This window comes from Microcaecilia unicolor, chromosome 2 (genome assembly GCF_901765095.1).
Source record: "Microcaecilia unicolor chromosome 2, aMicUni1.1, whole genome shotgun sequence".
Lineage (NCBI taxonomy): Eukaryota > Metazoa > Chordata > Amphibia > Gymnophiona > Siphonopidae > Microcaecilia > Microcaecilia unicolor.
In genome coordinates this window covers 556,016,770-556,038,513 of record NC_044032.1, presented here as the reverse complement: position 1 = coordinate 556,038,513, position 21,744 = coordinate 556,016,770, and the positions used below count along the sequence as shown (strand labels likewise).

At 41.8% G+C, this 21,744-nt stretch overlaps 1 protein-coding gene across 2 annotated transcripts in view; it reads right to left on the bottom strand.

Moving 5' to 3' along the window:
• The window catches only part of KIT (KIT proto-oncogene, receptor tyrosine kinase), a 146,284-nt gene that overhangs the window by 13,351 nt on the left and 111,189 nt on the right, over nucleotides 1-21,744 (bottom strand). For both annotated transcript variants that reach the window (XM_030191394.1, XM_030191393.1), the window contains exons 12-17: nucleotides 13,483-13,633; nucleotides 8,887-8,972; nucleotides 7,846-7,973; nucleotides 3,952-4,074; nucleotides 1,371-1,482; nucleotides 113-212 (exon numbers count right to left, since the gene is read on the bottom strand). In XM_030191394.1, the coding sequence (XP_030047254.1) occupies nucleotides 113-212; nucleotides 1,371-1,482; nucleotides 3,952-4,074; nucleotides 7,846-7,973; nucleotides 8,887-8,972; nucleotides 13,483-13,633 (700 nt within the window). The remainder of the gene's footprint in view (nucleotides 1-112; nucleotides 213-1,370; nucleotides 1,483-3,951; nucleotides 4,075-7,845; nucleotides 7,974-8,886; nucleotides 8,973-13,482; nucleotides 13,634-21,744) is intronic.

The following is a 21,744-nucleotide window of genomic DNA, read 5'->3' as shown; positions in this document are numbered from 1 at the left end:
CCTATACAAGCAAAAGAACAGTGTCCATCATAACCAGTGTTTCCCTAAACCATGGAAGGTCACAATTTCAACCCGTTTAAAACAGCTTGGCAAATTGTTAATGGACTCTTACATTTTAACAGGTGCACATTCTGGACTATGCATTCTGTATCCTTCTTTAATCATTTTATAGAATTTGGAATCCACCGGCATTCGAGGGTAGGGGCTGCCTCCTGTTAATTAAAAAATTATTAGTAAATTTGCACAAAACAGATTTTATAGACTAACAGGCTTATTTTCAAAAGAGAAGGGTGCCCATCTTTTGACACAAATCAGAAGATGGGCGTCCTTCTCACAGGGTCGCCCAATTCGGCATAATCAAAAGCCAATTTTGGGCATCCTCAACTGCTTTCCATCGCAGGGATGACCAAAGTTCACGGGGACGTGTCGGAAGCATAGCGAAGGCAGGACTGGGGTGTGCTTAACATATGGGCGTCCTCGGCCAATAATGGAAAAAAGAAGGGCGTCCCTAATGAACACTTGGACGACTTTACTTGGTCCTTTTTGTTTTACGACCAAGCCACAAAAATGTGCCCTAAATGACCAGATTACCACCAGAGGGAATCGGGGATGACCTCCCCTTACTCCCCCAGTGGTCATTAACCCCCTCCCACCCTAAAAAAAATTAATATTTTTTCCAGCCTCTATGTCAGCCTCAAATATCATACCCAGCTCCATGACAGCAGTATGCAGGTCCCTGGAGCAGTTTTAGTGGGTACTGCAGTGCACTTCAGGCAGGCGGACCCAGGCCCATCCCCCCCCCACCTGTTACACTTGTGGTGGTAAATGTGAGCCCTCCAAAACCCACTGTACCCACATCTAGGTGCCCCCGTCACCCGTAAGGGCTATGGTAGTTGTGTACAGTTGTGGGGAGTGGGTTTTATGGGGCTCAGCACACAAGATAAGGGAGCTGTGCACCTGGGAGCTTTTTCTGAAGCCCACTGCAGTGCCCCCTAGGGTGCCCGGTTGGTGTCCTGGCATGTGAGGGGGACCAGTGCACTAGAAATGCTGGCGCCTCCCACGACCAAATGGCTTGGATTTGGTCGTTTCTGAGATGGGCGTCCTCGGTTTACATTATCACCGAAAACCGGGGACAACCATCTCTAAGGATGACCATCTCTAAGGTCGACCTAAATGTTGAGATTTGGGCATCCCTGACCGTATTATCGAAATGAAAGATGGACGCACATCTTGTTTTGATAATACGGGTTTCCCCGCCCCTTCGCGGGGACATCCTGCGAGGACATCCTCAGGAAAACTTGGGCGCCCTGTTCAATTATGCCCCTCCACGTCTGATACAAATGTATCATGAAATAAGCATTAAAAGTTACCTAAAGAAAATATCTCCCACAGTAATATTCCATATGACCAGACATCACTCTCAAATGTGTACACGCAATTGAAAATACTTTCTGGTGCCATCCATTTTACAGGAAGTCGCGCCTGAAATAAAAATATATGTTTGTGTGTATATATATCATCTGACAGATACATAAGTTTACATTTCAAAATGAAAGGCTCAATTTCTTTTACACTTATTGCATTACAGATTGTGAGTATACATATTAAAACTTGTAAAAATGAACACATGCAAAAGACTTATAGCTAGGTGTTAGCAACATGTACTATCGTATTAGCTAAACCTTGCAAGCTCAAGGAGGAGTACACATTTAGAATGTGTGTCAAAGTTCTGGAACTTTCTGCTATACTTCAGGGAGGGCCTGAAGTATAAAGAATGTGACAAAAAATTTCAGAAGAAACAAGGTAATTTGTAGAAAACATTATTGAGAGAACTTTGTCCAGGGTCTATTTGGCTAAATAAAAAAAACAAAACTGAGGAGTTCAGAAGACTGCTACATGTGGAAAGGGCCACCTATGCTCAGATCTTTGCATTAAGTACTGAGCTGAGAGCAGTTCTAACGAGGTGACGTACTGTGATGTATCCATCTTGTGTGCCTGAGTCAATCCTGCCTGCCAGTGACCAAAAGGCCTATCATAAAACTGCATAGCCACTTAGGGGCTTCCAAATACTTGTGTTATGCCTATAAGATCACATGTAGGCATTCTCAGGGGCATAGTTGGATGGAAAAGAGGCAGAATTATGAAGTACTAGTAAAAGAGGCCCGTTTCAGAGCAAATGAAACGGGCGCTAGCAAGGTTTTCGTTGCGAACACCCCCCTCCCTCCCTGGCCAACCCCTTCGTTGTTCTGCCATTGCTCCGCCCCCAACGTCATGACGTTTGACGCAAGGGCGGGGCCCGGGGCGATTCCCCCCCCCGCCTCCCTGCCTCCCTCCCTGCCAATCCCTTCTTTGTTCTGCCATTGCTCCGCCCTCGGGGGCGGGGCCCGGAGCGATTTGGTGGCTTCACCAACACGAACCTTCGAACCTTTTTGAAGGAAGTCAGGGCTTGGCTTCACTGACGTCAGTGTCCTCAAAACGTTGAGGGTGAGTTTTATTATAGTAGATTTGTGAATTTTACAAAATATGCTGGTACATGCATAAGAGGCAAGTCTATAACATAGATGCTTACATTTAAGCATGTGCTACTCTCATAAATGTTTAGAATACTAGCATATATATGAATATTCAATGTCACTATCTGTATAAGCAGTGGTGTGAAATATATGTATATTTCATAGGTATAAACATAACTTATCCATAGAGTGTTGGAATATCAACGCTATCTGGATAATTTCTTAGCCCTCACCCTGCCCCAAACCAGGCCCTTCTTTATATGGATATTATTGAGCCATTCAGTCAGATAGTTGGCTCGATACTATGGAGCTCATTTTAGAAGCATTTACACATGGAAATAATGGCATTCACACAAAGACTGCATACATATGTAAATAACCATTTCAAAAAAATTGTTGTTTAGATGGCTTGGAATACAGTGATTCAAGGGGACGTGGTTTGGACAGGCCAAAAATGGGAATGTGTATATTCAAAATGATTTCCTTATCAGCTTTTGCACCAGCTCTGAGGCATGCATACTTTCCAGGAAAATGCTATTTTCTGCACATGTAGGTTTGTGAAATGGCTTCTCTCACTGAATGTACCAGCAAATACACATGTACTTACCATCTTCCTTGTACATATTTGCTAATGGCTCCGAGATTATCAGTCTTTTGTAAAATACCAGGGGAACTGTGCACTTCCTGCCTTGGACATTCCAATTCCTACCTACCTTGGCGTTCTATCCTAAAGGGGGCTTTATACATGTGAGCTTTAAATTACATGCCGGCTGATATTTAAAACTATTTAACCAGCCAGAAACAGCACCGGTTAAATAGTCTTAAATTGGCTAAGCACTAAAATTCAGCATGAGATAGCTGGCTAACTCAGCTGAATATTACTGCTTAGCAGCTAGCCCAGTCACTGGCTATGTCGCATGACATAGCCAGTTAGCACCAATATTCACTGGCTGACTGGTTAAGTTGAGTGGCCAGATAGACCTGCTGTTTATGTGGGTCTATCTTTGGCAGCTATAACTTAGCCAGTCAGCCAATGAATATCTGCTTAACCAGTTTATGTCTTTAGCAGCCAAAAAAACCTGGAAATTCAATGCCAGTCACCAGATATGGCCCCAGCATTGAATTTCTGGGTTCACCGCTGACCGCGAGAGTTAGCCAGGCTCCCCTCCTGTAGTCTCAATATCGGCTCCATGGATGGTAAAAGTATCCAGTGAACCAATAATTTCTTTTGAATATTGGACCATATGTTTTTACATATTCACAAGCTTTACAAAGACAAAGGTCTCCAGCATGTGAATGTGCTATATCTTTCTTACACACACAGATTTTCCAGTATCAGTCGAACAATGAGATTCAACCTAGCACTTGATTTTGCTCATCACAAGCATGATTTATAACTTGAAAAACTCAGGACAAATTGTTACTGCCATGTACTTACATTTCCCTTGACAACATAATTTGAGTCATTCCTAATATCTCGGGCAAGGCCAAAATCACATATTTTTGTTATTCGACCATGAGTGAGAAGAATGTTTCTTGCTGCCAGATCTCGATGAATACACTGACAAATAAAACAAATTCCATTACAATCAAGCAGTCACTTTATCAAAATAATACATCTTTCTACTAGACCAGATCTCATTATCTGCAAACGCTGGGTTTAACATAGTGTAACCTGGGTCTCAACGGCCAGCTCAGTTCTCTGATCGACCCTGGGCCACAAAAGGAGGGAACCTTTTACCAACTCACTCTTCACTCACAGTTTAGTCTCTCTTACTCGAGCTTGAGCACAGGCCGGGGCCGGAAAATAATCTGAAAAGCCATATTCATGTTAAACTGGGCTTATCCTGAGTTCTATTTGGCCAGTCCTGAGTAAGCTCCTTGCTGTCTCCGTCTCAAAGAATACTCGTTGCACCACGGAATTATGAAAAACTTTACTGAACTCTGCAACATCAGTACATCCAAACTCCAAATTGTATGTATAGTCAGCATTTAGTTTTAAGAGGTTTTCTGTCCAGCCACACCTCTTTGATACAGTCTTAATCCATTAAGTTAAATGTTTCCTATAGCAATCCAGAATTATGTACAAATATACACAACTCCTCCAGTTGATCATCCATCCCTTTGGGCTGCATAATCTAAGGCTGTGCTGATAGCATTGGTGGTTACTGGTTACCAGCAGATTCCTCCAGGATCCTTGTCTGTCCTCTCTTCCAGAGTTGCACCTCACCAAGCTGCATCCTCCGGCTTTCAACAGGTTCTTCCCTGTTCCTGCTCTCGAGCTGGGCTCCCCTTACTCACCCAGAGCACTCCTCTGCAGCAGTTACTACCTTTGGCTGAAAATAACTCACCCTTACTAAAGCCTTAGGTTATCTGGCCTTTCCAGGATACTCCCCTCTTCTCCTAGGGTTCTGGCAGGAGTGAAGGCAACTAAAGACCCCATGCACAAGCAAACAAGGACCTTTATTACCTTCAAACTCCATCTCACTTGTCACTTGTCAATCACAAACCAGAAACATTTCTCTCTGCAATCTATTCCACAACACTACCCATGGGCTGGGCTTCCCTCCAACCCAGGGACATCTCTTGCTCTCCTACCACTGACTCCAGGCAGAAACCAACACCACTCAGTAATCCCCATATAATGGGGGGATTATAATAGTTTGAGTAGTTTCTAGTATGTGCTATTCAGAAAACATTAAGGGGCATAGTTATCAATGTGGTTTACTGTAAAGTTTTGTTATTTAATCACTAACTTATGCTGTTTTAGAACAGGTCCCATTTTATGCAGTGATATCTAGTTACTAATAACTGGGGTTAATAGTGAAATAATACATCTTAATAGTAGCCTATATTGGTAAAGTATTTGGAGGAGTAGCCTGTTAGTACAATAGCCTCAGAACCAGGGGAACTGGGTTCACGTCCCACTTCAGATCCTCATAACTCTGGCCAAGTCATTTAACCCTCCACTGCCCAAGGTATAAAATAAATACCTGTTGTAAGGAGGAGGTAGAGGGAAGGCAGAGAAGAACTGACAGGGGCAGTAGGCCTAGAAAGGAAGATCACTCTCTCTCGGGGAAAGGGGGTAGGAGACTTGCAAGAAAGGAAGTGAACTACAGAACCCAGCAGCACTTGCAAGGGAGGAGGGAACATGAGGGACAGCACTCCAACTCCCAGCAGGCAGAAAGGTCAGCAGGTGATTGGGAGATGGAGGACAATCAAGGGGAGGAGCAGCACCTGGGAGAGAGGGTGGGGGAAGACTCCATGGAGTGGGAGGAGATTGAGCTGGGGGAGGACGGTGAAAAGGCCATGAAAGAAGCTGAACAGGAGCAAATGGAGTTCTTCTGCTCAGGACAGAGGGTAATTACATGAAGAAGGTCAGTCTGTACATTTTCTGTGGGAGGTTGTCAGAGTGTTGGTGGCTGACAAGTGAGGGAGGAGAAAATGCCTCTATCTCCTAGGCAGTAGGAGAAAGTGAGTAGAGGAACTGACTGACTCAAAAGTCTATTTCATTTGGGTTTGGAGTCTCAAGACTGAACTTTTGGGAACTGTTGGGGGCTTGTGGGGAGAGGGGAAGAAGAAGGGAAGTAAGTTGTACAGAGACCAGCAGCGGGAATACAGCGCATACTCTATGCGCCGGCTGGTGGGGCTCTGAAATAAAAGTGCTCTGCAGAATAAACAGTACTGTGAATTGCTTTTTGCAAGTGAGCCGGAACAATTCTGTTGAGGAGATGGATTAGCCCCAATTGTGTGGGCGAAGAAGGACAGCTCGGAGAGGTGCTCCGAGGTGCGCAGACCACACAGAGAGGTGTTGAGCGGAGCGCGGACAGCACAGAGAGGTGTCGAAGCAAGAGCGGACAGCACGGAGGGGTGCTTGCTGACACTGTATATAATATTGTAACCACAGAAAGGCGGTATATCGGGTCCCATCTCCTTTCTCTTTCCTTTTCCCCTAACAGGGTAAATCTAGAGACTAAGTGCGAACATTTATGCACCAAATACATGTGAAATTATTTAGAATAATGGCATATACACATGTATGTGGGCACATAGGTGTGTAAATGCCAATGTTGCACTTAAAGCACTACTCTATAAATATGTGCATACCTTATGTAGTGTGTATGTCACAGGTAACATAGTAACGTAGTAAATGACAACAGACCTGTACGGTCCATCCAGTCTGCCCAACAAGATACACTCATTACATAAGGTATGATGTGATACTTCATATGTATACCTGATCTTGATCTATCCTTGCCATTTTCTAGACATAGACCAGGGGTTCCCAAACCTGGTCCTGGAGGCACCCTAGCCAGTTGGGTTTTCAGGATACCCACAATTCATGAGAGGTTTGCATGCACTGCCTCCTCTACATGCAAATCTATCTCATGAATATTCATAGTGCGTATCTTAAAAACCTGACAGGCTGGGATACCTCTAGGACCAGGTTTGGGAACCACTGACATAGACCATAGAAGTCTGCCCGGCGCTGTCCTTGTTCTTAAAAAAAAAAGTAGGGCTTGAACCGACAACCTTATGCTCTTTGTGTATGGTCATAAGCAGCTGCTGTAACCATTAAGCCATGGCTTCAGGTAGCTGTGACACTTGGGCGGGACTCACATTTCACATGTAACTTATAGAAGCCCTGACATTTAGCTGCGAGCACTTACAGCAGCTCTAAAATATACATTGTATGTACTCAACTGGGCTAGTATTCTATGCTAGAAAGCAGGTGCTTACTTTATAGAATATGTTATAGAGTTCCCACCACCACCAGGTCTTAAAAGCCAGAAATTTTCAGTATTAAGATGCACACAAGATTTTGGAATCCTGGTTTATCAGCAGGCACTCGGGTGTATTTTCTGAGTTCGACAGTAGTCTGATTAATGGAAAAAAGCTGTACCTTCACAGTTTAAACAGAGCCAATGATTTTGCTTTGGCATGTACTCTGTGAGGAAAGACCACCTGTACAGGCCCAAAAGCTCATACAGTAAAAGCATTCTTTTTCCCTGTTCATTTGCCTTTTCCAAACATGCAGTCTTTATAGGCAAATGCAAAAAAAAAAAAGTGTCACAAAATCCACATTTAGGGTCACAACCTGGGTGGGCTCTTCATAGGTGCATCATTATTCTGCACTTCTGGGGGTCACACAATTTTATTTGGCCCCTATCATATGGTCACAGCCACAAAAATATTGGTAAGCACTGTTCTAGATGCCAAATGAGGAAAGATGGGGATGGATTTGGTGTGTGTGTGTGGGGGGGGGGGGGGGGGGGGGGGGGGGGGGGGAATGAGGGGACAGCCCACATTCATATTTCACAAAAGCACTTACATTTTTAGAGGCAAGGAAGCTCATGCCCTTTGCAACCTGATAAGAAAAGCTTAGTAGATCTTCAATATCCAGAGCAGATTCATCTTCTTCTGGCATGGCTATAGTACCATTTCGATCGATATATGATCCTAACCAACAAACAAGGAAAACTTAGGAATATAGATTATCTTAGTCTAACTGATTCACTTACAATAACTCAGCACTACTCTCAAAATTTCTCAATAAAAAGTTAGGAGAAATTATCTTCCTATTTAGGTAATTCTTTTTAACTCAATTTTAAGTACAGTATAAAATGTTGTATGAACAGTGGTAAGAAAATATAGATATTGAGTACATTTTGATATAGTATTGAGTACAATTATATGCTTTAGCCCCATGAATTTGGGGATGGGGGTTCATTAAGCAGTCTGGGGTCTTTTTTCTCCACTTTTAAATTAATGTGAGGGTTGATGTTTAATAATTTTGACTGGTGAGCTGGTATATGAATGTTTGAAGAGGAAACATCTTGGTTTGTAATTTTACAGTAATAATTTCTTCAATTAAACCTTTTTTTAAAAAAGGAAGATAAAGGGGATCCCTGAGGAACCCTGCAGTCTGGGTACCAGGACAAGAAAACCTTACCATGTTTCTCAACCATATAGCAATGGTTGAGATTGTAAGCTCTGTTGAGCAGGGACTGTCTCTTACATGTACAGTGTACAGCACTGCGTACGACTAGTAGCGCTATAGAAATGATAAGTAGTAGTAGCTTTAAATAAAATCTACATTACTAACATGTTGATTCATATAAGAACATAGGAATTGCCATACTCCGTCAGATCAAAGGTCTATCAAGCCCAGTATTCTGTTTTCAACAGTGGCTAATCCAGGTCACAAGCACCTGGCAGGATTCCAAGAAATAGCAAGATTCCATGCTGCTTGCCCCCAGGGCCAAGCAAAGGCTTTCCCCCAAGTCTACCACTAAGACATACATATCTCCATTTATGAGTAGTCAGGAAAAATCATTTGTATAGGGAATAGTTTTCACAATGGCGCAGTTACCTGTTTTCACCGATCTTCTTTTGTCTGCTTTAATTGGAATATAAGGCAGCCCTGGTTTCATATCCATGTATTCATTGGTGCCATCACTGCACAGAGTAGAGGAAATACACATTAGTCAGACAAACCCCAGCAATTTTCATTTTCCACACTCGTGGTAACAAAGTAAATGGCAGCTAAAGACCAAACTGGCTCTTCTTGCTTGCAAAACAGTGATCTGTCCACTTTGGGTAGATATGGAGTATAGTGAAAGAGTAGACTAATGGTTAGTGCAGTGGCCTGAGAACCTGTGTAAGAGCTTGTGCCTAAAATATAAGCACATATTTTACCTGTTACACTAGCATTCCATAAACAAAAGTCAATTTGGCTGATATTCAGCCCACCTGAGGCAGGTCGGCTCCATAAACAAAAGTCAATTTGGCTGATATTCAGCCCACCTGAGGCAGGTCGGCTAAATCATGCAATTAGTGCTGAACCTGGATCTTCAATGCTGGTCCATTTCCAGTGACCGGCATTGAATATCTGTTTTCTTTTATGGCCAGTTTAAACTTAACCAGCCAAGCCAATATTCAGCGCTGGCCGGTTAGGTTTATAGCGGTTAAAGATAGGCTTGCTATTTGGACGGCCCAATTGGGCCGCAAAACTTAGCCAGCAATGTGCTGAATATTCTCAGCTAGCAGACAAAAAGACAAATGGGGTTCACACTCTCCACAAAGGCAGAACACAGCAGTAACAGGGTGGAAAGGAACCAATTCCAAGTGATCAGTCACCACACCAGGAAAAGATGCTCCAATAAAATTTTATTAAGACCCGACACGGCTCGGCTATAACAGCCTTCCTCAGGGGTCCAATCGATGAGTGCTTAGTTGTATATCGATTGATAGTGGAGCGTTTTAAACACTTGATACAAATTTGTACCAAGGCATGCTATACTAAATTTGTTATAGCCGGGCCGTGTTGGGTCTTAATAAAATTTCATTGGAGCATCTTATCTTGGTGTGGTGACTGATCACTTGGAATTGGTTCCTTTCCACCCTGTTACTGCTGAATATTCTCAGCTAGCCAGTTAGCTGCTGAGCAGTAATATTCAGTAAAGATAACCAGCTATCTCCCGCTGAATATTAGTGCTTAGCCAGTTAAGTGCTATTTAACAGGCCAGGAACCGTTCCTGGACAGATAAAAAGCATTAAATATCAGCCAGAGTAACGGTTAGAGTAGTGGGCTGAGAAGCTAGGGAACTGGGTTTGATTCCCACTGCAGCTCCTTGTGATCCTGGGTAGGTCACTTACCCTGGATCGTATATATTGTGCCCATCTCAAATTGACTAATGAGCTTGGAAATTAATTGGAAGTCTCAAATTACATTGTGCACATCTCACTGCATTCTTTTTTATAAAGCACGGTGCATAACTTCAATCACACTTATCTGAAAAGGGGGTGTAGCCAGGGGTGTGTCGGGGCATTCCAGAAAATAGCAAATGGATTTACAGAATTCACCCGAAGCGGGCCTAAGTTGGATGCTGACATTTACATTTGCTTTTAACACGCATTATTATGGCATCCAAAAGTGAGGTGCTGGATCCACGTCAAACAATATTCTATAAAAGGACACATTCAACTCTTTTAGAACTGAACTTTCAGTCCCGTTTATTGAATTCCCTCCTTAATCCTCCATTTTCCCACCAAGGACAGAGAAAGTAGCTGCATATAATGTGCACAGCACTGTGTATGTATGTGGTGTTATAGAAATGATTAGTAGCAGGGGCGTAGCCAGACCTCGGCGGGAGGGGAGTCCAGAGCCCAAGGTCGGGGGGGGGGGGGGGACATTTTAGCCCGCCTCCCTCCGCCGCGGCTCCCCTGCCACTTTTGACCCCCCCCCCCCCGACGCCACAAGGTACCTTTGCTGGCAGGGGTCTCCAACCTCTGCCAGCCTTAGTCTTCTTCAGCGCTGGTCTCCGGCATGTTCGCTCACTTCACTGATCTGTGCTGTGAGTCCTCACATCCTGCACGTTCCTTTGAATGTGCTAGATGTGCTGGACGTCAGGACTCACAGCACATATCAGCGAAGTGAGCGAAAGCGCTGGATACCGGCGCTGAAGAAAACTAAGGCTGGTGGAGGTTGGGGACCCCTGCCAGCAAAGGTACTTTGTGGTGGCAGCAGCGACAGGGTGTCGAAAGTGGTGGGGGAGGATCGGCGGGGGGGGGGGGGGGGGGGTTGAAAGTGGAGGGGGCCAGGACTAAATCTTTGGGGGCCCATGCTCCTGTGGCCCCACCTAGCTACGCCCCTGATTAGTAGTAAATGAAGACAGATAAAGACCTTACCCAATGGTCAAGCTAATTATCAGTAGTAGTAGTAGTTTACAAAAATCATCTAATGCCCAACTAGCAAATAACTTAGCATTAGGAGCAGCAATAGCAGCCACCAATGCCCTGGAATCGATATCATGTATATTTGGATTTGTATCTTAGATTTAAATACTAATCCAAGATGGAGCCTAAGGTGAGTACCACTTAGGTACAGTAGATGTTTCCCTGCTCAAGAGAGCTTATAATCTAAGGGCTAAATTTAGTCAAAGGCACTACAGAGTTAGCTCACACCGGAACACAATAGGACCTATTTACTAATAACACATGGTAATGAAGTTTGCACCAGAGGTAATGAAGGCTCAAGTGACTTGCCCAAGGTCACAAGCCATGTCAGTAGCTTTCCTGGCTTCAGCCCATAACTCTAACCACTAGGTTATTCCTCTACTTCAGGCCATTACCCATATGCTATGATTTGAGCCAAGTTTGTGGAAACACCACAGAACACTAACCACTACATATCACAGCCAGCTCCCTAACAGTTAAATGTGGATGAAAAAAAAAAACCCTCATGAAATGTAAAATTAATGCTCAGACAGACATTAATTCTCTCTTAATTCTTATTAGTTTAAGCTACCTGGAACTGCTAGCACCATTTCTCAAAATTAGGAGCAATGTTGCTCCATTAAAAGGACATCAGAAATACAATATAATTTCCTTTCAAGAAAATCTATGAGTAAAGTGATGTGGTAGCAGTGTTAGACCACTTTTAAAGGTAATCAATAGAAATAAAATAAAACATAGAAACGAAAATAAGATGATACCTTTTTTATTGGACTAATTTAATACATTTTTGATTAGCTTTCGAAGGTAACCCTTCTTCATCATATCAGATCAGATCTGATGAAGGGTTACCTTCGAAAGTTAATCAAAAAATGTATTAAATTAGTCCAATAAAAAGGGTATCATCTTATTTTCTTTTCTAAGAAAATCTATAAAATCTGAGTTTTTATATGCTGCAATTCTAGCCCTTCAATGGACCAGCCAATTTGGTTGACAATGGCACAAGTACTTTATCAAATATATATCAAATACTGTTTTGTTTTAAATCATGTATTATTTTGAATGAATTAGCTTGTATTTATTGTGGGTCTGCATTAATACAATCCTGGCCTACTAGGATGGTTCTAACTACTTCCTATATAATAATTTGCACCTCCAACGTTCCATCGCTGTCTGGCTGCCTGGGTTCGTAACATCTCATGATGTCAGCCAGCCTCCAGCGTTCCATTCCCCCTCACTGTCCCCGCCCTCATGTAAAAACGTAATGACATCAGAGGGCGGAACAGTGAGAGGGAAGGGAACGCTGGAGGTGAGCTGACGTCAGGATGTTACCAACGGAAGGGAAGCCAGCCAGGTCAGCCAGAAAACAATGAGGTACAAAGAAAGAGAGAATCGCGGCACATCAAGGGGAGGGCAGAGCAGAATCGATGGACATGGATGGGATGGACACGGATGGGAGGGCAGGGAAGAGGAGAATCGCTGGACATGGAGGGGAGGGGAGGGGAGGGCAGGAGAGAGACAAAAAAAAATCGCTTACAAGAGAGCCTTTCTAGGGCCCGTTTCATTGTTGAGGAAACGAGCTGGGTTCCACTAGTTTACTATAAATCCATCCCTAAAGAAGCTTAAAGCTGATCTCCCTTCAGACTGATTTGTTCCATCTAGACAGAAAGTCAACAAACTACTGAAGCAGAGGTAACATTACATCCTTGTGCTTTGAATAAATGGATTTTCAAGCAACATCTCCTGAGTTGGTTCATCATTTCGTCGACCTCTGCTTCACACTGGTTTGATTTTGAGCATCTGGTCATAGAATGTGGGGGTTATAGATTTCTTTCCAAGTCAGCATCCTTTTCCACTTTTATACCAATGGTCTTTTCTGTTGACATCTTTTAAGCAATTGATGTAATTAGAGCTTCTAATTTTTGGCTTTCATAAATGGTAAATTTAGGTGTTTATTTTCAAGCTAATTATGGGTACTTTGACAGCAGAAAAAATTAGTGTTTAATGGGGTTTTTGAAGTGCAGCTACAGCTGCTGGGTACCATTTTGGAGGAAGAATCATAAGCATGGGAAAGTCACAACAACAGTATAGAATCCAAGGCAGGCAGGGGTAGAGTGATGATAGTATTAAGGAATGTAGGGTTTTCCAATAAACACCTCTATTTCATCAGAGATTTTATATCAGCATTTATCATTTAAAACTTAAATTTAGGAGCCCGATATATAGTTCTTACCAGACAAACTCTTTTGAATATAGAAGGTTCTTGTAAAGTGCCAGTTCCACATGATCCTCAAACTTTGGGCAAATAAATGCATCACGTTTTCTCCTCAAATAGTTCAGAAGATCCCCGTAGCAGCAGTATTCTGTGATAACTAAGGTAGGACCTGAAAATAAAAACAGTATTAGGACATATTCAGCATGGTTTAGTAATGATAAGCATTCAGGTATGTTAAATCTCTGCTGGAATGAGAGTACAATTTAAAGGAGTACCTGATGGAATGGGAGATAAACAGGGGCATTTTCATATGACATCTAAATCAGACTTTGGAAATTTTGTTGAAAATGTCCAAAAATCCAGTAGCGAACATGGTCATTTAAATTCAGTAGCGAACATGGCTATTTTTGAACCTAAAAAAACATCTATTGTATTTTTTCTAAAATGGCCATTTGCTAGATATTGTTGTGTTCAATGTGTCTATTTTTTTTTTTTTACCATTTTCAGAAAATAAAACCCCATCCAAGAGAAAAACACACAAAATAAAGCCATTGGGATGAAGGAGCAGCCAGCATTCATAGTAGACCGGTCACACAGACATCCCAGCAAAGCAGTGGAGCACCCTAGGGGGCACTACAATGGAATTCACATAAAAGGTCCCAGGTACATATCTCACTGTTAACTTCTTATATTGTATGATGAGCCCTCTAAAACCCACCAAAAAACTACTGTATACAACAGTACACCACTACATAACCCTTATGCCTACAAGTGTCACCTTATATGTGGGTACAGTAGGTTTTTGGTGGGTTTTGGAGGGCTCACACTTTGTACCACAAGTGGGTTATGGGCCTGGGTCCCTTTTTCTACAGTGCACTGCACCAACCACTAAGCTACTCCAGGGAGTAGATTGCTGCATTAATAGGACTGGTCATAACACCTAAAGTTGTTATACAGCCTGGCATGTACTGTTTCTTTTACATCTTTAGGTGGTGGGAAGGAGTCAGTGACCAGTGGGGAAGTAAGGGGGAGTCATGTCTTAATTCCTCCGGTGGTCATTTGGGGCACCTTTTTGAGGCTTATTCATTATTAAAACATGTCTAGCCCTAAACATCTAGGTTACAAAAGAACACAAATATACCCATACTGGATCACAGCAATGGTCTATCTAGCCCAGTATCCTGTTTTCCAACAATGGCCAATCCAGGCCAGAAGTATCTGGTAGAAAACCAAATAGTAGCAACATTCCATGCTACCAGCCCCAGGGCAAGCAGAGGCTTTCCCATATCTGTTTGAATAACAGACTATGGACTTTTCCTCCAGGAACTTGTCCAAACCTTTTTAAAACCCAGATATGCTAACCACTGTTACTAAATCCTCCAGCAGAGAGCTCCAGAGCTTAACTATTCATTGAGTGAAAAACTATTCCCTCCTATTTGTTTTAAAAGTATTTCCATGTAACTTCATTGAGCTTCCCCTAGAATAATCAATTCACTTCTACTCATTCTACATCACTCAGGATTTCATAGACCTCAATCACATCTCCCCTCAGCTGTCTCTTTTCCAAGCTGAAGAGCCTTAACCTCTTTAGCTTTTCCTCATATGAGAGGAGTTCCATCCCCTTTACCATTTTGGTCACTCTTCTTTGAACCTTTTCTAATTCCGCTATATCTTTTTTGAGATACAGCAACCAGAACTGAATGCAATATTTAAGGTGAGGCCACACCATGGAGCAATAGAGGCATTATAATATTCTTAGTCTTATTTATCAACTCTCTCCTAATAATTCCTAGCATCCTGTTTTTTTTTGGCAGCCATCGAACACTCAAGGAGATTTCAGTGTATTGTCTATGACGACACCTAGATCTTTTCTTGGGTGCTGACACCCAAGGTGGACCCTAGAATCGGGTAACCATGATTCAGATTATTCTTCCCAATGTGCATCACTTTGCATTTTTGTATATTAAATGTCATTTGCCATTTGGATGCCCAGTCTTCCAGTTTTCTAAGGTCTACCTGCAATTTTTTTACAGTCCACATGTATTTTAACAACCTTAAATAATTTTGTGTCATCTGCAAATCTGATCACATCACTCATCGTTCTGATTTCCATATCATTTATAAATACATTAAATAGTACCGGTCCCAGTATAGATCCCTGCGGCACTCCACTGTTCACCCTCCTCCATTGACAGAAATGACCATTTAACCCTACTCTCTGTTTTCTGTCCAATAACCAATTCCTAATCCACACCAGAACCTTGCCTCCTATCCCATGACTCTTTCATTTTCTCAGGAGTCTCTTATGAGGAACTTTATCAAAAGCTTTCTGAAAATCTAGATACACTACATCAACTGGCTCACCTTTATCCACAAAAGAAAAACGTACTGAGCAGAAAACATCTAAAAGCATTTAGGAAATACTTTTTCTGGTTCAAAAATGGCCATATTCACCACTTGTTTTTTTGAATGTTTTCAGTCAAATGTCCACAATTGGATTTAGACATCATGTTGAAAATGCCCCTCATATCATCTTACGTGCACCTAAGTTCCATTATAGAATTTGCACTCACTATGGTACCTAATTTGAGAGGCCAGGTTATAAAATTACCTTCTATATGTGTACAAATAAGTGCAACAAATTAAGAAGCAAAGCTTCAAAATGTTAATTTTTACATTTTAACAACTAGAAAAGTATCAAAAAATAAGCACAATTACTTGCTCAACCACACACTTCAAGCCCTGGCCAAGAAGCTCTTTGCAGAAGTTTATGAATATATCAGAAGAACTGCAAAAGCAAAGGGAAATTCTTTGAACTATACATTTATTCTCATTATAACATGGGAAATACACATATAACTTCTAGTGGAGTAGTAGCCTAACGGTTTGTACAGTGGGCTGAAATTCTGAGGAACTGGGTTCAATTCCAACTGCAGCTCCTTGTCACCCTAGGCAAGTCACTTAACTTAACAGTGGAGGAGTGGCCTAGTGGTTAGGATGGTGGACTTTGGTCCTGAGGAACTGAGTTTGATTCCCACTTCAGGCACAGGCAGCTCCTTGTGACTCTGGGCAAGTCACTTAACCCTCCATTGCCCCAGGTACAAATAAAAAACACCTTAGACTATAAGCCCACTATGGACAAAGAAGGTACCTGCATATAATGGCATTATAGAGATGTAGTAGCACTCAGAAACACCCTACAGATTCTGCCTTTAAATTTCTGTGTCTTAGGCTGTGTAAAAAGTGGCATTCTGTAATTGCTTTTTTTTTTTAATTTAGATTTTGCTCACATCTTTTTCAGTAGCTCAAGGTGAGTTACATTCAGGTACACTGGGGTATTTCTCTGTTCCTGGAGAGCTCATAATCTAACTTTGTACCTGAGGCACTAGAGGGTTAAGTGACTTGCCCAAGATCATAAGGAGCAGCAGTGGGATTTGAACTGGCCACCTCTGGATATCAAGACTGGTGCTCTAACCACTAGGCTACTCCTCCTCATTTGCATGTAGGTGCATGCATGAAAACCACTATTTACATGTGTAGATGCAGTTTACTAGAATGTCATCCTTTATCTTCCAAGAAGATGACAAATGACAGAAGTAGGATCTGAAATAATAACTGGGGATAATCAGGTTAATACCACGTTTTCTTTGTTTACTGTTTTTTAATTGATCTCCTTGTCTTTTTTCAATTTCCCTATTTTGTGGTCTAAGGAAGAGTATAGAATTACCTGATTGAAATAATTCTTGTGTGTTATTTTCTCTGTATTTCTGGCAAGTTATTTTAGTACTTGTAAAATTAAGTTGTTATAAATAAAATTTTAAAAAAGAAGTAGGATCTGAACTTTGGCTTCTGTGGTTCTCAGTGTACTGTCCTGAACATAGGGCACTCTTCTTTCAATTAACAAGCCTTGCAATTGTAAGCATGCCTATGTATTGCATGCATGTAAACAGGATTTCACAGTTCTTAACTTTTGTTCCTGTTATAAAACAGCAAAGGTCTTTAACAGTAACATCTAACTGGGCTAAGAGAAATGGTGGTGCTTAGATGAACAGCAAGTGTGCGTACTGTATATCCCTGTATTATCATATGCTACAAGTGAGGATGCTGTGCATCTCAAGGGGGAGGGGAAAACAAATGTTGAGCTTTTTAAATACTGTTAGCAATACTTTTGGTTATAAAAGATTGTCCTAAGACTGCATCATATTTAACTACCTATATGTGTTTATCTGTGAATAACTATAACCTGCACAGAGTGGCGGGTGCAGCTGTGCCTTGTTGAGCAAATCTTTACCTGCTGCCACTTACTGTGTTACTATGATTAAACTAGGACCTAATGGTTAATTTGAACTTCTGCTTTACACTGCAGTTACAATCTGCTAAAATGTTTATTGGATCTCCGATATTTAAAATAATATTTAACTTTCAATTTAGAAATAATATTTTGTTACAGATTAAACAAACAAGGAGTCAAGAAGATCCGTTTGCTGTTTTCCACTGGATGTCTCAGACTTATACAGCTCTATTTAGTTTTTCTCGCTTCCTGAGAGGAGCGATTCATTTCCAAACATTTCAGAAAGATTTCAAACTCTGATCTGTCTGACATAGTTCTATTTACAATACAGTTCATTTCTCTTAACAGGATGATAAATTACATTGCAGAACTGAATGAAAAAATTAAAAAAAAAAACCCTGTGTTCAAGGCCAAATTAAAACTAGTACAGGCTAGATCTTTTGAGTATAATGTATCAAATACACAGTTAAGATTAATTTGAGTGGTTGGACTACAAGGTGTTAATCCTTTAGGAATGCTCAGTTTCCGAACACAACAGTTCAGCCTGTGACAGCTACTTCCTTTAGAAGCTTATCATGAAAGAAAGACCTTTACAAAGACACATTTTAGTTTATACTCACAATAACCGCAAGGATGTAAGATGTGCCAAACTTATCAGCCAGCTCACCTGGAAGCATCCGGCAGATCCAAATGGGGAGATCCATTCTCAGTTGTTCCCCCTCTCATATCTACCTGATAAGTGATTGCTAAAGGACTTGTCCTCCAGAAGCTTGTTCAAACCATTTTAAACCCATCTACATTAGCAGCCTTCACCACATTATTTGGCAACTATTTCCACAGTTTAATTGTGCACTGGTTGGAAAAACACTTTCTTGAGTTTGCTTTGAATGTGCTGTCATTTAAATTTGTAGCATGACCCCCATCCCTGATGTTATTTTAAATAATTGCCTGTATTAACTTGCAGGACAATGCTTTAACTAGGCGCATGAAGTTAGATCATCATGTGCATGTACATGGCACCTTAATCGGTGCTTATGCATTAAAGTGCAGTATGTGCTATTCTATAAGGTAGCGTGTAAGTCCCATAGCACATAACTGTAAGGGGAAAACACAGGGGCAGAGCATGGGTGGGCTGTGAATGTGTCACCAAGCGATGTATGCAACTTATAGAATGCTAAATTGCATGATGCACACCTACACCAGTCACTGACTTAGCAAAAGTGTGTGTGTTGTGATAAAGTCACCTCCAGGATAGTTGGGTTAAGGCAGTTTCAGTCTGAAATACAAGTCCCAGAAGGCATTGCAGGCAAGGAGCCAGAGGGTGAGATGAAGAACCCAGACTGGACTCCTAGCTGCAATCGGGGAAGACAGGGGTGTAGGCTGGCAGGTTGTGTAGAGTGGCTGCCACTAGGTGGAAAGAGAGTTAGGAAACCCTGTATGCAGGAGCTCATCATTGGTCTCATTAGTTTAATGCTCAACTCAGCTGGTATGGGTGTGGGGAAGCTAATGGAAGGAGAATGATTGGTGGTGGTAGCTGAAGCCAGGGATTGATTAGGCAGGTGGGAAGGAGTCCCAGCAGTGGAGTGGAGTTCAGTTCAGTTCAGGAGAGAGAAGCAGAAGGAGAGAAGCCGTTGCAGGCTGAAAACCCTTGGGCAGGGAGGTCCCTAAAGTACTGAAGCAGGCTGAAATTCCTTGGGTGAGAGGAAGTCTCAAAAGTATTGAATTCACTGTGAAGCTGATGCAGGGGAAAACCCTTGGGTAGAAGGGGTCCCTAAAATATTGAACTCTCCTGAAGGTAAAGAGGATAGAAGGTAGAAAATGCTGCTTGGTGACTGAACTGTGATGATGAACTGAAAGAACTGTTTGTCTTAAGATTGAATTACTGTTTATTGTGCACTGGATAAAGAGCCCAGACTGAAGCCTGCAAGCCTGTATTGAATCCTGGTATGTGCTATGCTGCTGTTGGAACTGTGTACTAGAAACCTGCATGGAATAAAAGTCCTTAAGATTGAAGTTACTGGTGGACATCTATTTCTTCATTGTGCCGGGAGCCTGTGGCTGGAGGAGATTGTTCTATCCTTGGCTGCACAAGAGAGGCGCCTGGTTACAGTGTCTAAGTTTGGCACACCAATGAGGCTTTACGCTTGTATTCTATAATAGCTTACAAAAGTGTTGCCATACCGGGCCAGACCGAAGGTCCATCAAGCCCAGCATCCTGTTTCCAACAGTGGCCAATCCAGGTTACAAGTACCTGGCAAGATCCCAAAACAGTATAATACATTTTAAGCTGCTTATCCTAGACATAAGCAGTGGATTTTCCCCATGTTCATTTTAATAATGGCTAATGGACTTTTATTTCAGGAAGTTATCCAAACCTTTTTTTTAAACTCCACTAACTTAACTGCTTTTACTACATTCTCTGGCAAAGAATTCCAGAGTTTAATCACAAGTTGAGTGAAGACATATTTTCTCTGATTTGTTTTAAATGTATTACTTTGTAGCTTCATTGTGTGCCCCCTAGTCCTAGTATTTTTGGAAAGAGTAAACAAGCAATTCATATCTACCCATTCCACTCCACTCTTTATTTTATAGACCTTTATCATATCTCCCCTCAGTGATCTTTTCTCCAAGCTGAAGAGCCCTAGGCACTTTAGGGAAGTCGTCCCATCCCCTTTATCGTTGCCCTTCTCTGTACCTTTCCTAATTCCACTATATCTTTTTGGAGATGCGGTGACCAGAATTGCACACAGTATTTGCAATGAAGTCGCACCTTGGAGTGATACAAAGGCATTATAACTTCCTCATTTTTAGTTTTCCATTCCTTTCCTAATAATACTTAATATTCCATTTGCTTTCTTAATCGCTGCCGCTGCACACTGAGCAGAGGGTTTCAACATGTTATCAACGATGACACCTAGAGCCCTTTCCTGGTCAGTGACTCCTAATGTGGAACCTTGCATCACGTAACTATAGTTCGGGTTCCTCTTTCCCACATGGATCACTTCACACTTATTCACAGCTTAGGTTTTACCAGATGTCATCTGAACTCAGCATACATCATTGTGATGCCTACATTTATAGATTGCCCCTTGTTCTAAATCACCCATGGTTTTATAGACCTCTGTCACATTCCTTCTCAGTTGTCTCTTCTCCAAGCTGCCCTATTTCACTTTTCTTCATAAGGAAGCAGTTATACTCCCTTTATCAATTTTGTTGCCTTCTCTGCACTCTTTCTAGGTCTGCATTACCATTTTTTGAGATGGAGTGACCACAGTTGGAAACATCAGCGTAGATCTTGGTTTGAGTAACTCCTTTTTTAGAAGTAAAACCCACACTCAATTTGTGTTATATAATCAAATAAAATAGATCATAGTAATTAATACATTATCTTACTAATACAAAAACAATGCAAATTACTTATTAAAGCATAATTACATGCTTTAATAAGTAGTGGAGTGGAGGAGTAAGTAAAGGAGTGGAGGAGTGGCCTAATGGTTAGGGTGGTGGACTTAGTTCCTGGGGAACTGAGGAACTGAGTTTGATTCCCAGCACAGGCAGCTCCTTCTGACTCTGGGCAAGTCACTTAACCCTCCATTGCCTGCCACATTGAGCCTGCCATGAGTGGGAAAAAGCGCGGGGTACAAATGTAACAAAAAAAAAAATTAAGAGAGGCATTTCTAATATGATGTTTAAATCTGACTTTGGATTTTTTTGTGGAAAACATCCAAAATTCCAGGAGCAAACATAGCCCTTTTCAAAAGAAAATGGCTCTTTTTTTTTTTCAAAATAGCCATTTGCTGAGCATTGTGGTACTCCGTGTATCTATCTTTTTGGACCATTAAAAAAAAAACCTGTCCAAGTAAAAAACGCACAACATCTAGCCATTGGGATGTAGGAGGAGCCAGCATTATTAGTAGACTAGCCACGTAGACATCCCAGCAGAGCATTGGGGCACCCTAGAGGGCACTGCAGTGGATTTCACATAAAAG